Source organism: Budorcas taxicolor, chromosome 8, assembly GCF_023091745.1.
Source record: "Budorcas taxicolor isolate Tak-1 chromosome 8, Takin1.1, whole genome shotgun sequence".
Taxonomy (NCBI): Eukaryota; Metazoa; Chordata; class Mammalia; order Artiodactyla; family Bovidae; genus Budorcas; species Budorcas taxicolor.
In genome coordinates, this window is record NC_068917.1 from 72,625,072 (window position 1) to 72,645,714 (window position 20,643).

The 20,643-nt window shown below is 43.8% G+C and overlaps 1 protein-coding gene across 2 annotated transcripts in view; it reads right to left on the minus strand.

Annotated features, from left to right (window-relative positions):
• BIN3 (bridging integrator 3) overlaps positions 1 to 20,643 on the minus strand; it is a 50,604-nt gene that overhangs the window by 17,044 nt on the left and 12,917 nt on the right. For both annotated transcript variants that reach the window (XM_052645040.1, XM_052645039.1), the window contains exon 2: positions 5,825 to 5,873. Coding sequence is in view for 1 of the 2 variants with exons in the window: in XM_052645039.1 (XP_052500999.1) it covers positions 5,825 to 5,873 (49 nt within the window). In the remaining variant the exon portion in view is untranslated. The remainder of the gene's footprint in view (positions 1 to 5,824; positions 5,874 to 20,643) is intronic.

Genomic DNA, 20,643 nt, shown 5'->3' on the forward strand with positions numbered 1-20,643 from the left:
CCATCACAAATATCATTATTGACTCAGCAAGGCTATCTAAACTCTGGATGAGTGAGCAGGTTTCCTTGATATTTAAACTGAGTGGGTGTGTGCCTGGACCCCAATTCCTTGGCTGACACGGCAGGTGAAGTGAGGAAAGTCACCGCACTTCTAGAGCCTGAATCTCCCCATCGGTCATGTGGGGCCCAGGCAGTGGTCTCAGTAGAGTGGCCAGTGGAGTCCCACGGGAGGACTGAGCCTTGCCTCTGCTTCGTCCTCTCCCAAGGAGGCCTAATTGCTCCCCGCACGTTCCCCGAGCCGGCTTTTCCTCCATCAGTCACATGGCAGGCAGGTGTGCTGAGGGCCCTCAACACACTGAGGTCCCTGGGACAGAGGGGTGTCGGCTGATCAAGGTCACACTGCTACTGAGCAGGAGGCCTAGGGTCTGAATACGGACAAGGCAGCCTGGCTCTCAGGTCTGTGCCCTTAACTGTTATGCTACCAAAGGGGGGAAAGCCCCAGTTGATGAACTGAGGCCATGACCTCCGAGAGAGCCTTCCTGGCTGTCACCCAGAGACTCCTTCTAGGGAGAGCCCTAAATCCTGTCACTGGACATACAGGTTATAGGTAAGGCACGCAAATCTGTAGTTATCATCAAAGACTCATGTGCTGTTCCCTCACACTGGCCTCATGCTCCACATCTGGATGGAGGTAAATTCAGCACAGTCACAGACTGGCAGAACATTATCCAGGCCAAGGATTTCATGTGATAAGTGAGGAGCATGCTGCCAGAGGGAGTGATTTACTTCAGGACCCAGGCCTAATTTGTGGGATAGCAGGGCTAGAATGCAGACTGCTAGCTCAGGTCTTTAAAAAAAAAAAAGAAAAGAAGAAAGAAAGAAAGAAAAACTACATTCACAGGATTTTCCTGGTGGTCCTGTGGCTAAGACTATGAACTCCCAATGCAGAGGGCCCAGGTTCAATCCCTGGTCGGGGAACTAAGACCCCATAAGCCACTTGGCACAAACAAAAAAAAACCCAAACAAACTCCCCAAACAAACAAAAAACCTCATCACTGGTGCCCCAGCAGAGTCTTCATGTCTTACAGGCATTTTTTGACCAAAAAGATGTAATTGAAATGAAGGTCACCATGGCCAGAGTTTGCTCTCCTGAAGATCAAGAGCAGACAGGAGGGGCCCTGGGAGGTGGCGGGGGGTGGGAGTTGGGGAAAGGGGAAAGGAGGCGAAAGCCTGGCTTGCAGCACGCTCTTGTGCAATCCCCAGGGTGCTGTGCGGGGTGTCAGGGAACCTGGTCTCCCTGGGTGCCACTGCTGGTCCTTGCATGTAGTAGGGCTGTAGGTTTCCAGCTGGCTCAGGAGAAACTTGGGGATCTTACGCTGGAAGCAGAGAGGTGCATCGGGTGGGAACTCGGGCTCTTGCTCTACGCACTGACGGCCTAAGAGAAGGTCAAGGATGCTTCACCTCCCGTCTCTGGTAGCCACCTGGGGCTACTTTCACAGCTCACTGTTCTGGAGGTCTCTGGTCCCCTGGGGAAAGATCTGAGAGGCATAGCACCCGGATTCTAGACTCTCAGACGATGGCTTAGGGATCAAGGGACACAATGAAGTCTCGTTCCAAGGTGTATCCGTGCTGAGGAAAGGAGCCAAACACAAAAGATTTGAACATCTTTGGACACCCAATGGCTTTGCCAAAAAGGCAACTGGACCCCAGTCAACAATGCAAGTGTAAACACATGTGTGCGACCGTCAGCGGGTCAGGTCTGGCTGGTGAGGTCAGCGCTGGGAGGATCAAGCACTGAGACCGCCTCGGCATTCATGGAGGCTCAGGGTGGCCAGAAGCGCCGAGCGGCTCATGGCTCATCTCCAGGGCCTGGGCCAGACTGCCGCATGGTAGGAGCTCTGTGGTTGTTAAGTGAGTATGGGGCAGAATTTCTGCCCATTCACATGCATGGGGAAGACAGGGAGGCCCATGGGCAGGGCCAGGCGCTCATCCTGGGGCTATAAGCTGAGGTGAGGAAACAGGAACCCTGGGCCAGCTGAGAAACTCCGCCTCCAGGAAGCAGCCTCTCTCAGACTTGTTACAAAGGGTCCCTTCACTTTGTATGTGGAAACAGTTCTCAAGGGAAGGATCAACCTGCTGTGACTTCCATCTACTCTGATCTTCCGGAATGCCCGCCTGCCTGGCTGGGACTCTGGGCATATGCAAGACCCAGGGAAAGCCTTGCTTTAAAGACCAAAGTCTGGGACATCCTTGGTGGTCCAGTGGCTAAGACTCCACGTTCCAGATGTGGGAGGTCTGGGTTCAATCCCTGGTCAGGGAACTAAGATCTCATATGCTGCAACAAAGACCTGGTGTGGCCAAATAAGAAAAAAAAAAAAAAAGAAGTCTTCCATCTTCCTGGCTATAGCGGGAGGTACAGTTTCTCTTCTGCACCATGACACTCCAGCTCCTTGATGGGCTGGGGCAGCGGGAGAAGACTAAGCAGAAGCTGAGGACTAGGAGGTGGGCGAGTGCCCATCCTTCCATTTCTGTCCCAGGGGTCAGCCCCTGCAGAGAACATACCCTCCCAGCCAAAGCTTTGACAATCCTGGGGTTTGTGTTAATAACCTGGGCACAGGAGAATGGGGAGGGCAAATGCACAATGCTTTCTTTGTGTCTGATGCTTGGGTGCCTCAAGCCAAGAAAACTCCTGGAACTCCCTGAAGATAACATGAGCACTTCTTCCCATGACAAGGGTGCCGCGACTTCCAATAACCCAGGCAGCCACATCTGTTCCCTCCCCGAGAGGGCCTGGAAAAACAGAGTGCGTCACTCGAGTTCGGGGGCAGCTGCCAGAGATGCTGAGACAACTGCACAGCTTGGGCCTGTGTGGGGGCCAGGAGGGAGCTGGTGAGGTGGAGGGAGACTCCAAAGAAGCAGGGTCTTGCTCCACAGATTCAGTGCCTCTGGGGAGTCGAGGAAGCAAAGGCCTCTATTCCAAGCCATGAGTTGGCTCTGATTTCCTCTTGAGAAACTGAAGGCCCAGGTGACTGGACCGGTTGGTTGCAGTGGGGAATCCAGCTGTTTGGGACAGGCTGGGTCCTTGGTGGTTTATGCAGTCACGTCAGCTATCATCTCACTATGTAGTGAGTACTTGCTGAGAGCTCACTACCTGCCAGGTACTGTGTTAAGTGCTTCATCTGCTCCTCCTGTGAGATACATCACACATCAATGACATAGGAGCTAGTAACATCCTCACTTCACCAAAGAGAAAATGAAGGATCAGAAGGGCTTCCTTGGTAGTCCAGTGGTTAAAACTCCGAACTTTCAATGCAGGAAGGGGGTGGGGTTTGATCCCTGGTTGGGGAACTAAGACCTCATATGCAGCAGGGTGGCTTGACCAAAAAAAAAAAAAAAAACCACAGAAACCCCCTGAAACGAAGGCTCAGAGAGGGTAAGGAACTTGCTGAGGCTCACAGGCAGCACGTGGCAGGGCCAGGATGGGAATCCAGACCGAGAAGCTTACAAATCCACTCAGTGCTACCCAGTCTGTCTGGAGGAGCTGATCCCAGGAGTGAGAGGACTACAATTCTGTCCCAAACACGACGGACTCTAGGAAGGGAAGAGGGAGGCCTTGGGCCCATCCACAGGCACTGAGTCTGCCATTTGCCCTTCCTCTGGGGAGTCCTGGCCATTCCCCCAAATAGAAGACCCAGAGACTTTCCAACAGCGAAGTCTGCCAAGGAAGCTAGAAACTGCATTCTCGTCTATACTTTTTCACGGAGAACAAAGCCTATTTTGATGAAGGCTGGGATGTTAGGAGACATTTTTGTTTCTTTGCTTGTTTTTTGGTAGTGAGTGCTGGGAATAAAAGACCCTTCTCGAAACCACTTCCCTTTCAGATCTGCCCTGGATTAAACTCTGGAGACTCAAAGCCACACCTTCCCACTTCCTGTGGCCAGCTGCAGCACGCCCAGATTCTCTGCGCCTCAGCCTCCACAGCTGCTCAGCCTCTGCATGGGAGGTAAGCTCTGAGTCTGTCCCTAGCCTGCCTTTGCTTGAAAAACAGGAGGGATCTTTTAATACAGGCCCATTTCCTCCTAAGTGACCTGATGGTGGATTTCCCAAATATGAAGCCAGTGCTCAGATGTGCTCAGAACTTCCCTTGCTGCCAAACCCAGTCCTGAGTCTTGCTGCTGCTGCTAAGTCGCTTCAGTCGTGGCCAACTCTGTGCGACCCCATGGACTGCAGCCTACCAGGCTTCTCTGTCCATGGGATTCTCCAGGCAAGAGTACTGGAGTAGGGTGCCATTGTTTTCTCTGGTCCTGAGTCCTGAGCCAAGGTTATTAAGACAAGAACTGCCAGTGGCTCGGAAGACAGTGCAGAGCCTCCAGCAGGCTGACAAGTGCTAGGCTTACAGTTATGGTCTCCCACATTAGACCCTTATGAGTCTTACTCAGATTTGTGGGTGAGGGGTTGAAGAGGCCATTCCTGACTAGAATTTCAAAATCTCAGGTCTTCACAGTCCAAGTGAGAACGTACAAAGCAATGGCAAGGGTCCTGAACACGAGTCCTAATTCCAGCTCTGTCAGAATTAGGTGTAAGACCTTAGAAAGTCACCACAACTCTACGGCCACTGGTCTCCTTATCAGGAAAACTGGAGGCTGGACTGGACAATCTCTAAGGGCACGGCATGTGGGATCTCAGTTCCCTGACCAGGGACTGAACCTGTGCCCCCTGCAGTGGAGGCAGAGTCCCAATCACTGGACCGCCAGAGAAGTCGCACAGTTCCAACTTCCTGAGAATCGAGATTCTCCTCCTCTTCGGTTGGGATGATAAACCGGGGGTAAAAACTGTGAGCTTACAAGAGGGTTGTTGTCGATGAGTCACTAAGTCATGTATGACTCTTTGAGACCCCACGGACTGTAGCAAGTCAGGCTTCCCTGTCTTTCTCTATCTCCCAGAGTTTACTCAAACTCATGTCCACTCAGTCAATGATGCCATCCAACCATCTCATCCACTGCTGTCCCTTTCTTCTCCTGCCCTCAGTCTTTCCCAGCATCAGGGTCTTTTCTAATGATCTGGCTCTTCATATCAGGTGGCCAGAGTATTGGAGCTTCGGCATCAATCCTTCTAATGAATATTCAGGGTTGATTTCCTTTAGGATTTACTGGTTTGATCTCCCTGCCATCCAAGGGACTCAAGAATCTTCTCCAGCACCACAGTTCAAAAGCATTAATTCTTCGGTGCTCAGCATTCTTCATGGTTCAAGTCTCACACCCGAACATGACTACTGGAAAAACCATAGCTTTGACTATATGGACCTTTGTCAGCAAAATGATGTCTCTGCTTTTTCATAGGAGGGTAGGAGTCAATCATGCCCTTCCTCTGAGTGGCTCTGGGTCCTGCCTAGGAATGAATGTAGCAGCAGAGAGAAGGGGACCCGGGCATCCCAGGGAGGCTCCCTGGGATGTTATGCAGCTTGAGGAGGCCGGAGATATAGGTCTGGGGCACATCCCTGCTGAGTTTCATGAATGCTTTTAGTAAAGTGCAGATTGTCACAGCCAGACCCCTGTGACAGGCTGCTCAGAAGCAGCGTGTCTGTCACCTTGTGACCCACGCTTGCCACTTCCCTAAGGAGGGGGAGGGGCCCAGGCTGACCTGAGAGAATAAAGTGTCCTGGGACAGGAGGGCCCTGCAAGCCCCCACCTACGCGAGACCCTAGAGTGACGCAACTGGAAGTAATAAGACCGGCTCTGCTTCTCCATCCCATGACCCGCTGAGTCAAAGCTCCGGTTCTATACAAAGGCCACGTGCGTCTCAGAGCCAAAGAAGTGGTTACTCACTGTTTTGGGGACAATCTGTTTCTTGGGCTGCCCAATCTTGAAAGGAATCCTGTGAGAGAGACAGAGAGAGATGAAGAGGGAGGTTAGGAGAAATGGGAAAGGACGTGGCTGAAAAGATTCAATGAGGTACAGCCACTTCTCCCCTGGAAGGGGTGCCTCACCTTAGGGTACTCATACCACATGACTTGGGTCGAGGACCATCAGCAGCCAGGCAGCAGTGGTCCTCCACAGACACGCAGGTGGAGATGCCCTGAGCACTACTGTCTGTTGTTTAAATACACTGCAAAGGTGAAGCCAGCAAAGGCGAGACACTGTACTAGCAAACAGTCACTACAAAGCTTGCATCTTGGGGAGTGGCTAGGGCAGAGACGTCACATGCTCACCTGGACAGTTCTCATCCTTGAAAACATGCCTTTAAAAAACCACCACAAAACCCACTATCATCTCCCCCCAAATAAATAAATACATAGAAGACAAACAAACAAAAAACCCACTCTCATCTGTAGTAGGTGCTTCCCTATTTTCTAGAGAGAGACACACTGTGGAGGGCATTTTTTTTTTTTAACCTGATTTTTAAAAATATGTATTTATTTATATATTTGGTTGCACTGGGTCTTCGTTGCAGCATGTGGGATCTAGTTCCCTGACCAGGGGTTGAACCCAGGCCTCCTGCATTGAGAGCATGTAGTCTTAATCACTGGACCACCAGGGAAATTCTGAAACTGTGGAGAGCTTCTTGTGGGGCTGGGGAGGACAAATTGCAGGGGCATTAAGGATCAGTCAGGCTGGGTTATGTCCCGCAAGAACTGACAACATCTAAATAAAGCTAGCTTGGTGAAGAATCTGAATTCAGCTCAAGGTTGGCTCGAACTTGCTGGGAAGCTCTGCCCCTCAGGTTGTCCACCTGGAAATGGAAGACAGCTTGCCCTGATGGGAGAAAGGTCATGGTGGAAGAGTCTAACCCCACCTCCCCTCTCACGGACAGGCTGCCCTTCCCCAGGACTGTGCCAGGACTTAATCTCCTACTCTGGGAAACCAGAGGGTTAAACTGGGAGTCTACAAGTCTACAAGCTTCCTTCAGGTGCTGAAAATTCTACGATCCTATAATTCTGAGACTTAAAGAAGCCACAATGCAACCCAACAGCTACAGAAGCACAGGCTTCTCCTACCCAGGCAGGAGGGAGGGAAGCCTTCCTGGCCGGGATCAGCTCAGGGAAGAGCCCTCGGGGTGCGGGTTGGACCCCCCCGTCAAGGCTCTCCTTCCAGGCTCAGGACCAGTGGTCCCTTCCATTCAAACCTCCCGCTCCCACCGCATCCCTCACCCCCTCCCTACACACATCCCTCTCCTGGAGCCTGACTTCTGGCCCGCACTGACCAACACTGCCACTAAACCCAATGGTATAATTAACCACCGATAATAACCCCAGACAACGATCTGGTTGAGAGGATGGGCCGGCCTGAGTCACAGCGGTTTAAATTTAATTTCTGGAGGACATCCTGTTTATTGTTAACCCAGCCCCGTAATTTGGGAGTGTTAACCCTTTGGCGGCTGGCTCATTCACGTGGCTTCTGTAAACAAATCAGCTCTGGCTGTGTCATTACCAGGGAAAGGGAAGCGATGGAACCGAAAAGCAAAGGGGAAAAAAATGAAATTGCTACTTCCTTTTCTCAGACCTGAAGAAGACAGGTTAAGGGGAGAGCCTTAGACTCCTCCCCCTCCCCCCAGTTACTTTTCCCCTGATTGACAGAATGGTTTTGGACAGTGAGACACTGCCTTCAAGGACCATTTTGGTAACAGTGCAAATGAGGTCCTGGTGGCATTGCAAAAGGACTGATTCCGCTCTGTGGCAAGCATAAGGCCTATAAAAAGCTCGAGACCAGGAATCAGAAACCTTGGTCTCTGCCTCTGACTAGTTTCTTAGACAAACTATAAAACAAAGGAGTTGGACTAGGTGGTCCTTTCAGCTTATCTAAAACCTGAATTCTACACTGAATTTCCCTTCCAAGAATGTGGGGAGCAGGATGAGAATTCCAAAAATGACTCGGAGCAGCCATCAAAGTGATTCTAGCTTGGTGTCCGGTACTACTGCCTCCCCAGTGGCTCTGATGGTAAAGAACCCGCCTGCCGTGCGGGAGACCCGGGTTCCATCCCTGGGTTGGGAAGATCCCCTGGAGAAGCGCATGGCAACCCACTCCAGTGTTCTTGCCTGGGAAGTCCCATGGACGGAGGAGCCTACATGCAGGCTACAGTGCATGGGGCTGCAAGAGTTGGACGTGACTGAGCAGCTAACACACACACACATCACCGCCAACTAGAGACAAAGGAATTAGGAACCTCGGTTCCATTACTTGTGGTGCCACAGCCTCTTTCTCTCTAAATCTTAATTTAGAATCACAGTATTTTTAGAGCTGCGAGTTACCATAGAAATTTTTCCAGTTCAACCCTCTCATTTGGTGGATGGAGAAGGAGATATGGTGGGGCGCAGTGACGGGCCCAGGGCCATGCAACGACAGGACGCAGAACCAACTGTCAGGGCCTCGATTTGTCCACATTTCTCTCGGCTTCTCAGAGTGTAATACTCTTTCACACGAACACATTCCTTCACATGTATTTGAAGAAATTATGAAAAACCATCTGACCACAATACCTCATCTTAAAATACTATGGATTTTACAAAGGGTTCATGGTTATGAGACAGGACACGAAAAGAGGACCGTGTTATCAGGAGACTGGTGCTGAAAGGGGTGCTTCTACACAAATGAGAGGCTACATGCACCGTGTAGAGGGAGCCAGGTCTCTGTAATCTCACTGTCAGCAACTGACAATCACCTAGAACTTTATCATTCAATTCTGATCAGGTTTCAGTTCACCTCTTCAAAAGCCATCTCCCTGCCTGAAGAATGCTTTTCTTTAAAAAAAAAAAAGTTACTTTTAATTTTAAAAGTTTTAGGTTTACAGAACAATTGTGAAGACAGTCCCTAACTCCATATATTCCACACCCAGTTTCCCTTATTATTAACCTCTTACAGTTGCATGGTATATTTATTACAATTAAGAAGCCAATTCTGAGATATCAAAGTCTGTGCTTTACTCAGATTCCCTTAGTTTTGACCTCAGGTCCTTTTGAAGTTCAGGATCCTAGCCAGGCCGCTGCATTCCGTTTAGTTGTTAAGTCTCCTTAGCCTCCTCTTGATCTTTTCTCAGACCTTCCCTGTTTTCTGATGACCCTGACCATTTTCAGGAGTGTTGGTCAGGTATTCTATGGATGGTCCCTTGGCTGGGGTTTGTCTGCTCTTTTTCTCATGACTGGACTGGGGTTACGGGTTGTGGGGGGTTTGAGCTATCAATGTGACTTTTTGAAAAAAACAAAAACAAAAACAAAACCTTACCATTGGAATTTTCTAAAAATTCTTTACTGACTTTGTCAACAATATTGCTTCTGATCTATGTTTTGCTTTTTTTTTTTTTTTTGGCCTCGAGGCATGTAGGATCTTAGCTCCCAGAGCAGGGATCCAACTTGCACCCCCTGCACTGGAAGGCGCAGTCTAAACCACCGGACTGCCAGGGAAGTCTCTCAGCATGACTTCTTACGGTTGATGTGAGCCTCGGTCACTGGGCTGAAGCAGTGTTTCTCGGGATTCTCCCCTCTATGGTCACTTCCCACCCCTACGCCCTGGTACGCCCCCTCCCCTCTTTGGAAGGAAGCCACTATGGAACAGCCCATACTTAAGGAGGAGTTATACTCTACCTCCTGGAGGGCAGAGTATTGGCACAAGTCATTTGGGATTCTGCACGGGAGAATTCTGTTCTTCGTTTATTTATTTATTCAGTCATTTGTATAAACGCATATTTATTTTATATGATTTATAACCCAATACTACTTTATTTGTTCTTCCGACTGTTCCAGCTTTGGGAGCTCTTTTAGTTGGCTCCTGTGTCCTTTTGACACACCCACATCAGTGTGTGTGTGTTTTGTTTAGTACTTCCTTGCTTTCTGGACAACAAGATGCTCATTGTGTACATTTCCTGCAGCAGCCCTGGAACTGGTGAAGGGACTTCCGAAACCAGTAGTCACTGTGCCTCTTAATACGGTCTCGCTCTGCCTTTTAGCTTCCTTTCTCTTTCAGCCAATGCAGCTACCACCCTGACTCAGCCAAGCGGCTGTTCATTTATTCCCCAAATACTAAATCCCTGTCCCAAAGTGGGATGTCCATTTTTTTTTTTTTAGCATCAACACTATTATTTACAATTTCATCAGGACTAAAGGTATAAAACTTGGGGCAACTGGGACACAGCCATTCCACCCACAGGGAACCCTTCCCTTCTCTTGGTTTCATCAAAGCTGTTCTGAGTCTCAAACTTTTGCTGACCTTCTTTGAAATGTTGATGACTTTATTTGGCATTTTAAAATATTCTACCTTTTACAGTTGATTACATTTCATCTCTTTAAAAAGTAAAACATGCTCATCAGAGAAAACTTTAGAAATACAGAAAAGCCTAGAAGAGAGAAAAAAGAGACAGAAAGAGGAGAAAAAGAAAAAAACCCCAAACAGCCCCCAGTCTCCTATCGAAAGACAACCAAGGTTAGTGTTTTGCTGTTAATTATATTTTAACATTTGCAGGAAAAAAAAAAACACACACACACAAAACAAAACAAAGCTTGAAGCAGATATGCCAAATGTTAGTAGTTAATTCCGGGTGGTGGGAATATGATTACTGTTCTCTTCTTTGCACTTTCCCTATTTCTCAAATAAACTTAAGAAAAAATTTACTTTTTTTCTTGACTATAAAAATAACACCTGATCAGTGTTGAAAACCATGAAGAACACAACACAGATACAAACACACAAAATCCCAGAGAAAAAGTACCACCTAAATCTCAGTGTACATGAGTGTGCACATGTATACAGTAGATGCACTACTTACACAACTTTTAAAAAATAAAGGGACCATATATCAGGAGTGTTTTTATATGCCAACTTAGTTTTCATTGGCCTTTTTCTTTTTTCATTATTTATTTTTAATTAATTTATATTATTTGTTTTTAATTAAAGGATAACTGCTTTACAATATTCTATTGGTTTCTGCCATACATCAACATGAATCAGTGATAGGTATACATATATTCTCTCCCTCTGAACCTCCCTCCCACCCCATCCTACCCCTCTAGGTTGTTGCAGAGCCTTAGTTTGAGTTCCAAGTCATTCATCAGATTCCCACTGGCTATCTATTTTACATATGGTAATATATATGTTTCCATGCTTCTGTCTCCATTCATCCTCATCTTTCCCTCCTCCCCTGTGTTCACAAGTCTGTTCTCTACGTCAGCATCTCCATTGCTGCCCTGCACCATCTTTCTACATTCATCAGCACCATCTTTCTAGATTGCATATGTATGTGTTAAAATATGGCATTTGTTTTCTCTGACTTCACTCTGTATAATAATTAGCCTGCCTTTTAAGAGCTAACTAGTATTTCATTAATCAACTGTACCACTATTTTTCTTTTTGTACTCACATCGCTCACTTACTGTTCATTTCAACTGCTTCAAGTTTTTCTTCTCTTCAAAATGAAAAGGAATGGCTAAATCTTTGGGCACATCAAGGATTAGTTACAATTAGTTGGAATTGTTGGGTCAAAGGATACCTGCAGGTTCAAGGTTTTGATTCACTTGCCAAATGGATCCTGAGACAGACTGAAACAGTTTATATATTTTTAAAGGACTGAAATAGTTTCTATTTTGCTACCAGCGCTTTGGACAGTGTATCAGGATTCTTTTCCTGGCTTACTGTTTTCCTCTCCATTTTATACATGTGTGTGTGTATTTAACGGACAGAGGGTTTTAATTAGTATGAAGCCAAAATGACCAAGTCTATCTTTTTCCTTTACGATTTCTTCTTTTGATATCCTACAAAGACCTGCCTCCTCCACCCCAACACAGAAAAATTCATCTAGATTTATTACTTTTATGATTTCCTCTTTAAGCTTTGCTCTTATTAAAGCTATACATGTGCACTGTTTAACAAGGGAACAATGTTTGCTAGGCAAAACATTAGGTTCTAGACTCCCCAATCTCAATTGCTTGAGATGAGCACTTCTAACTTGGCTGTTCTTTTTTTGTTGTTGTTTTTTGATATGTACCTTTGCATCTTTAAATAGAAAATGTAAGCATTGCCCCTCAGTGATTATTAGGTTTCAGGCCCTAGCTATTGACTTTTTATCGTGGAAGAAGATTTAACTAAACAAACACATGCACCTCTTTTGGGTCTTCACCCCTATTACCAAAGGCATACTTGCAACTCTGTCTTCTCAATAGAGTTACACTGTGATCTGGTTAGATTCATATGAAATACACTATTAGGAACATAATGTGATTTGTTTTCCTTCCTGCATGTGGCAGCCAGCAGACTGTTCAGCCTCAGCCAAATCTTCAGGAGACAGCAGAGTTCCCAAGCCAAACTCCCCAGCTGAGCCACTCCCAAATTCCTGACAATCTGAAGCTGGTATTGTTGGGAGGCACTGTTGGTGGTTGGGTGGGGAGGGAGGTAATCTGTTACACAGCAACACAGAACTCCGAACACTGCATAAGTTTCCCTAAAAATAGTTTTTACTTTCACATGCTTAATTTTCTATGTTGAGCCCTAATCCTCTCTCAATTGTCTAAATCTACTCAGTACATTCCCTTGTATTAGGTATTCTATCACCTTCCCTTCCTGAAAGTCTCTACTGGAGCTTTGAACCTAGTCTGGATGGGCTGCCTCTCCTGGGCTCTCCCATCACCATCTTCACAGGGACTTCTTTGGCCTCTCTCCTAGGAGCTTCTCCACCTGGACTCTGAGTCTTCCTTTCTTGGTTTAGTCCTCATTTGGGTGGACAAAGTGTAAGGGAGATCATTTTTTAAAAAATATATTTATTTGGTTGTGCCAGGTCTTAGTTGAAGCATGTGGAATCTAGTTCTCTGACCAGGGATTGAACCCGGGCCCTCTGCATTGGGAGTGTGGAGTCTTAGCCACTGAACCACCAACGAAGTCCTGGAGATCATTTTTGAGATGGCACAACCCAAACTCTTTTTACCCTATCCTCACGCTATAGTTACTTGGACTGGGTATAGAATTATAGGCTGGGAATGACTTCCAGGCACTGGTTCCTTGGCTTCTCTTTTCCCAGTACCTTTTAGGTGGTGAAGTCTGAAGCCACTCGGATTCCCAAACCTTTGCATGGGATCTGCTTTTTATTCTCTTCATGCAAGCTTTGAGGATCAGATGTGCGTCCTCTGCAGTGCAGAATTTCACAACAATGTACCTTGTGGTGTTTTTATCCATTGTGCTGGGGTATTCACAGGACTCTGTTAAGTTGGCCATTTATAATCTTTAGTTCTTGGATTAAAGGAGACTTTGTTGTTGATGACCCACTCCCATTTTCTGTTTGCTTTTTAAAAAAATTTCTGAAATAATTCTGGTGCTGACCTTGGTTGGTCCTCCAATTTCTCTTTTTTTTTTCTCAATGTTTCCTTACTTTTTAATATTTCTAAAGAGATTTTCATTTCTGCTATCACGTTTTTCATTTCAACAGCTCTTCTTAATTTTCAGGATGTCTTTTCAAAAAAAGAGTAACCTGTTTTTACTTATCAGATGCTTTATCTGAAACTTTCAATGAGAGCTTTGAAAAGAGCTTCCTCTTCCTTTAGAGTCTCAGTTTCCCTTCAAGTTGCTTTTTTGGTTTTAGTCTCCGTTTTTCACACTAAATACGCCCCTTGGATGAAGAGTACTTGGTTATCTTCTCGAATATATGACTAGGACCCAAAAGGCAGCTGTGAGTACATGAATAGTGTCTGCCTATTGTGTAGGATGATCTGGCTGAGAAGTCTTATAGGGGATCCTTGATGTCAGTAGCTGATCTTTTCTCTGAGGGAGGTGAAATTCCCTAGAGACGATTCTTCCACTCCCATGCACTGGATATAAAGACCTAGCTCACTGTTCTGGGATCGCAGGGAGCAGACGAGGCCGTGTGTGTGTGCACGTGGGGAAGGGGTGTGTCAGCACTCCATATGCATTCACCCACTTCGTCGCCTGTGAAGTCCTACCTGCACCTGCGCCTGAAGCGGGTCTAGGTGTTGTGGCCCTGAAGAGTACACAATTCTGCATGCCCTTTTACAGAAAGAGATCGCAAAGCTGCAAATGTAAAAATAGGTCTGATAGTGAATGTTTATTTAGACAGAGAAAGAGCATCATAAATTACAAGTTATAAAACCTGACAAATAACATGAACATCAGAAAATCAAGAATAACCTAATATTTTTATTAATCATCTGCCTGACACACCTTTATATTTACTTCTCTACATTTTTTTTTTTTTGGCTGCATAGTCTATGATTGCCTCTTCATATGACACAGACTTGATAAATCATTTTCTTAGAGAGAAAAGAAAGATAATTCAGCCTTTTCCCCAGTGGCATTGATTGAAATTTGTTTTCTATTACTGACAGTTTAGAAAAGCTTTTTTATGTAGCCTACTGGTAACATGGGACTTCCCTGGTGGCTCAGACTGTAGAGCATCTGTCTACAATGTGGGAGACCCAGGTTCGATCCCTGGGTTGGGAAGATCCCCTGGAGAAGGAAACGGCAATCCACTCCAGGACTATTGCCTGGAAAATCCCATGGACGGAGGAGCCCCAGTGGGCTGCAGTCCATGGGGTCTCGAAGAGTCGGACACGACTGAGCGAGCCCGACACACCTTTATATTTACTTCTCTACTTTTTGTTTTGGCTACATAGTCTATGTTTGCCTCTTCATATGACACAGACTTGATGAAGCATTTTCTTAGAGAGAAAAGAAAGATAATTCAGCCTTTTTTCCAGTGGCGTTGATTGAAATTTGTTTTCTATTACTGACAGTTTAGAAAAGCTTTTTGATGCAGCTTACTGGAAACATATAATATAAATTTTAGGACTGTTGTAAAATTTATGAAAATCTCATGTTTCTTTCATAAGTAAACTGTAAGATTTCAGGGCACATTTCAGATTTTCTTGTACAATGACTAATCTTAAATGCTCTCTGAATTAATGAGAGAAACTGGTTTGTCACTGATGTCCTTGTAGGAGGGCATACCATGAGTTTTATGTTTTCTTTGTTATGTCTTTCATGTTAAATCCATTAGAAATTTAAATGTTTTAGCAACATGTTCATATGATTTGCTCCTCCTCATTAGCTGGATTATCAAATAATCATCACTTCTATTTAAAACTGATCTATTCTCTTAATGAATTGCTAGCTTCTGGTACAATGTGACATTGTTTTGTTACACTTTACTTGATTTCAGAATAATATCTATGATTCCATTGCCCACCCCCCCGTCACTTGTTTTGTGTTTTATTTTAATCGAATTTTTCTTTTAACTATAAAATAAATTTGAAGATGTCCAAAAAAGGTATATCCTTTGTATATTTCCAACTTAGGAGTCTATAATTTGTCACTTGGTTTATTAAAGATTTCCAAAAATCTCCTTACAAGTTGAAGTCAAAACAGCAAACTTTCAATTCAACATCCCCCCACCCCAATCCTGTCCCATCTCAAAAAACGTCTAGGCTACTCTAAAGCTGCCTGACATGAAGAGGAGTATATAGAAGAAAAAGGAGGACCTAGAGATTGTAATACTGAGTGAAGTCACACAAAGACAAACATCATATGATACCGCTTTTATGTGGAATCTAAAAAAATGGTACAGATGAACCTTTTACAAAATAGAAACTGAGTCAGATATAGAAAACAAACTTATGGTCACCAAGGTAAAAAGATCAGGGAGGAATAAGTTGGGAGTTTGGGACTGACATATACATACTACTATATATAAAATAGATAACTAAGCAATAAGGACTTAATGTGTAGCACAGGGAACTCTACTCAATACTCTGTAATAATGTGTAAGGGGGGCCTCACAGGGGCTCAGTGTTAAAAAAAAAGAAAACAAAAAACCTGCCTGCCAATTCAGGAGATGCAGGAGACTCAGGTTTGATCCCTGGTTGGGAAGATCCCCTGAAAAGGAAATGACAACCCACTCCAGTATTTTTGCCTGAAAAATCCCATGGACAGAGGAGCCTGGTGAGCCACAGTCCATGGGGTTGCAAAGAGTTGGACGTGACTGACCTACATGGGAACCTACACACACAACCTACATGGAAACAGAATTTTAAAAAGAATGGATACAAGTATTTGTATAACTGATTCACTTTGCTCTACAGCAGAAACTAACACAACATTGTAAATCAACTGTACTAAAAAAAATAGTAAAAAAAGAAAATGGAAGAAAGGAAGGCAGAGGTATTCTTAACTGAGTGCAGTATAAATACATTTCCAAAGTTTATGGAAATAGGATTATTTGCACACATGGCTAGGTCTCCTACCAGGGCCCTGGACAAAGTCCATGTAAGCAAGGGGCCCTGAAGTTGAGGCTTTATTAGTTTCACACAGTAAATCCACTTTTGTGTGCCCCTGTAGAGAAACTCTCTGCTTCACACTCTTCAGGGTGCAGCCCTTTCATTCTTCTGCTAGGGTGAGGTGGGGACAGTCTCTGGGGAAATGGACGTGGGGAGGAGATGGCAGGACTCAACTTTTTCATAGGCAGCTTTCAACCAGTCTTCCTAACCTGAGTGTTTGGCTTCGCTTCACTTCTAGAGGTGTCCAGGGCCACCAATTCCTGAACCTTTGAGGATTTTATGATGGAAGTTCTTGGTTTTCCTGAATGCCAGTTCATGCTCTGGCTTCCTGGGAAATGCAAAGTCCATCACTCAATGTAACTGCATTCTAAACCCCAAGTGTTGTTGATAACAAATACCAAAAAGCAAAGATTAAAAATCTAGAGTAGAGGTTAGACTCTCAAAAATACAATATTTAAAAAACAAACAAAACAAAATCACAAAGATTATTAAAATATATATATGAAGTTTGCTTTAAAAATAGGGTCTTTTTTTTTTTTTTTGCAGGACAGGAAACACAGAAAAGATGTATAAACTTGAACCCCAAACAACAAAGTAAATGGCAATGGGATCATACTTATCAATAATTACCTTAAATGTAAATGGGTTGAATGCCCCAACCAAAAGACAAAGACTGGCTGAATGGATACAAAAACAAGACCCCATATATGCTGTCTGCAAGAGACCCACCACAAAACAAGGGACACATACAGACTGAAAGTGAAGGGCTGGAAAAAGATATTGCACGCAAATGGAGACCAAAAGAAAGCAGGGGTAGCAGTACTCATATCAGATAAAACAGACTTTGAAATAAAGGCTGTGAAAAGAGTCAAAGAAGGAGACGACATAATGATAAAAGGATCACTCCAAGAAGATGATGTAACAATTATAAATATATATGCACCCAACATAGGAGCACTGCAATACGTAAGGCAAATGCTAACAAGTATGAAAGGGGAAATTAACAATAACACAATAGGGGGAGACTTTAATATCCCACTCACACCTATGAACAGATCAACTAAACAGAAAATTAGCTAGGAAACACAAACTTTAAATGATACAATGGACCAGTTAGACCTAATTGATGTCTATAGGACATTTCACACCAAAACAATGAATTTCACCTTTTTTTTAAGTGCACACGGAACCTTCTCCAGGATAGATCACATCCTGGGCCATAAACCTAGCCTTGGTAAATTCAAAAAAGTTGAAATCATTCCAAGCATCTTTTCTGATCACAATGCAGTAAGATTAGATGTCAATTACAGGAAAAAAAAAACTATTAAAAATTCCAACATATGGAGGCTGAACAACACGCTTCTGAATAACTAAGAAATCACAGAAGAAATAAAAAAAGAAATAAAAATATGCATAGAAACAAATGAAAACCAAGTGTTGTTGATGTCTCTATTTTCCTTGAATTTGTAGATTCATGATTTTAAAAAAAATCACCTCACTGTGTTTCTTGTAGGATTTGTAAGGGAGATAAAACTAGATGCATAATATTACACAGTATAATGTATAATGTGCTATATATATAGATACATTATATTATACTATATATACCTAGTTTCTCTCTCACAAATCCCACAACCTGTCACCTCTACTCAGAACCTGCTTTATTAATCTTAAATAACAACTTTATGAGATGAAATTCACATACTGTAAGATTCATTCTAAGTGTACAATTTGGTGTTTTGGGTATACTCACAGACTTGTACAACTCTCATCACTAATTTTATTTCTGGCCATGCTGTGCAGCTTGTGGGATCTTAGTTCCCAGACCAGGGATTGAACCTGCACCCTTGGCAGTGAAAGCAGAGTCCTAACCACTGGTTTGCCAGAGAATTCCCACCACTAACTAATTTTAGAACATTTTTATCACCCAAAAGGAAACCCTGTATCTATTAGCAGTCATTCATCATTTAAAGCTCAACATTCAGAAAACTAAGATCATGGCATCCAGTCCCATCACTTCACGGCAAATAGATGGGAAACAGTGGGTGACTTTATTTTTCTGGGCTCCAAAATCACTGCAGATGGTGAATGCAGCCATGAAATTAAAAGACACTTATTCCTTGGAAGGAAAGTATGACCAACCTAGACAGCATATTAAAAAGCAGAGATATTACTTTGTCAACAAAAGTCTGTCCAGTCAGGGCAATGGTTTTTCCAGTGGTCATGTATGGATGTGAGAGTTGGACTATAAAGAAAGCTGAGTGCCGAAGAACTGATGCTTTTGAACTGTGGTGTTGGAGAAGGCTCTTGAGAGTCCGTTGGACTGCAAGGAAATCCAACCAGTCCATCCTAAAGGAGATCGGTCCTGGGTGTCCATTGGAAGGACTGATTTTGAAGCTGAAACTCCAATACTTTGGCCACCTGATGCAAAGAGCTGACTCATTTGAAAAGACCCTGATGCCGGGAAAGATTGAGGGCAGGAGGAGAAGGGGACAACAGAGGACGAGATGGTTGGATGGCATCACTGACTCAGTGGACAAGGGTTTGGATGGACTCTGGGAGTTGGTGATGGACAGGGAGGCCTGGCGTGCTATGGTTCATGGGGTCGCAAAGAGTCGGACACGACTGAGCGACTGAACTGAACTATTTTGTAGTGTAGCAGAAAGACACTTTCAGTCTCTAAGGATTTGCATATTCTGGATATTTCACATAAATAGAATTATATAACATGTGGCCTTTTGTGTTGGCTTCTTTCACTGAGCAAAATGTTTTCAAGGATTAGCCATGTTGCGGCATGTATGAGTATGATGTTGAGCATCTTTTTTGGTGTTTATTAGTCATTTGTGTATCTTCTCTGGAGGAAACATCCATTCAAATTGTTAGCCCATTTAAAAACTTGATGTTCTTTTAACTGTTGAGTTGTAAGAGTTCTTTATATACTCTGGGTACAAGTCCCTAATCAGATATGTTTTGCAAATATTTTCTGTCATTTGTGATTTATTTTTTTCTACTTTCTTCATGGTATCCTTTGAAGAATTAAAGTTTTAGATTTTGAAATAGCCAAATCTATGTTTTCTTTTGTTGTTTGTGGTTTTGGTTTTTGTATCTAAGAATTCTTTGCCAAATCCAAGGTCAGGAAGATTCACATTTATGTTTTCTTTACTTAGAGCATTCTAGTTTCAGCTCTTATGTTTAGGTCTTTGATCCTTTCTAACTTTAGTACATAGTGTAGTAAGGGTCCTACTTCATTGTTTTGCATGGGGCCATGCGGTTATCTCAATATTGTTGGTTGAAAAGACTTTCCTTTTCCGTAGAACTGTCCTGACATCCTTGTTAAAAATCAACAGACCATCAATGTAAAGGTTTATTTCTGGACTCTATTCTACTCCATTGATTTGCATATCTATCCTAATGCTAGTACTACACTGTCTTAATTACTGTTGCTTTGTAGTAAGTTTTGAGATTGGGAAGAGTAAGTCCTCCAACTTTGAATTTCTTTGCTAAGACTGTTTTGGCTATTCTGTGTCCCTTGAATTTCCAAATGAATTTTAGTGGTTTGTTTTTTATATTTAAATCTTTACTCCATGTAGAGTTTGAGTGTGTGGTTAGCCAGTTGCTTTAATGTGATTTTAAAAAATAATCTTTAAAATATATATATTTTTAAAGATTTTTGTTTTAAATGACCATTTTTAAAGTCTTTATTGAATTTGTTACAATATGGTTTCTGTTTTACATTGGCCAGGAGGGATCACAGCTCCCCAACCAGGGATCGAACCTGTATCCCCTGCATTGGAAGGCAAAGTCTTAACCACTGGACCACCAGCGAAGTCCCCCCACAAAAATTAATCTTTGAAAAATCATTTTATTAGTGTTAAACATTTCCACTCTATACCACAAGTAGGTCCACTCTCTTTCGAACACAGACTTAATTATTTAGGTTTATAAAAACTCAAATCTTTCTCATTACATTTCTTTTTTAGGTAATTTCTTGGCTATTTTGTTTTGTTTTCAGATTTAAGATGAAATTCAAAATCATGTGCTGTATCCTCCCTTCTAAATCAGGATATTTATTACTGAAAATATATTCAATTCAGTTCACTTGCTCAGTCGTGTCCGACTCTTTGCGACCCCAGGCCTCCTGTCCATCACCAACTCCTGGAGTTTACTCAAACTCATGTCCACTGAGTCAGTGACGCCATCCAACCATCTCATCCTCTGTCGTCCCCTTTTCCTCCTGCCTTCAATCTTTCCCAGCACAGGGTCTTTCCAAATGAGTTAGTTCTTCACATCAGGTGGCCAAAGTATTGGAGTGGCATCGGTCCTTCCAATGAATATTCAGGACTGATTTCCTTTAGGATGGACTGGTTGGATGTTCTTGCAGTCCAA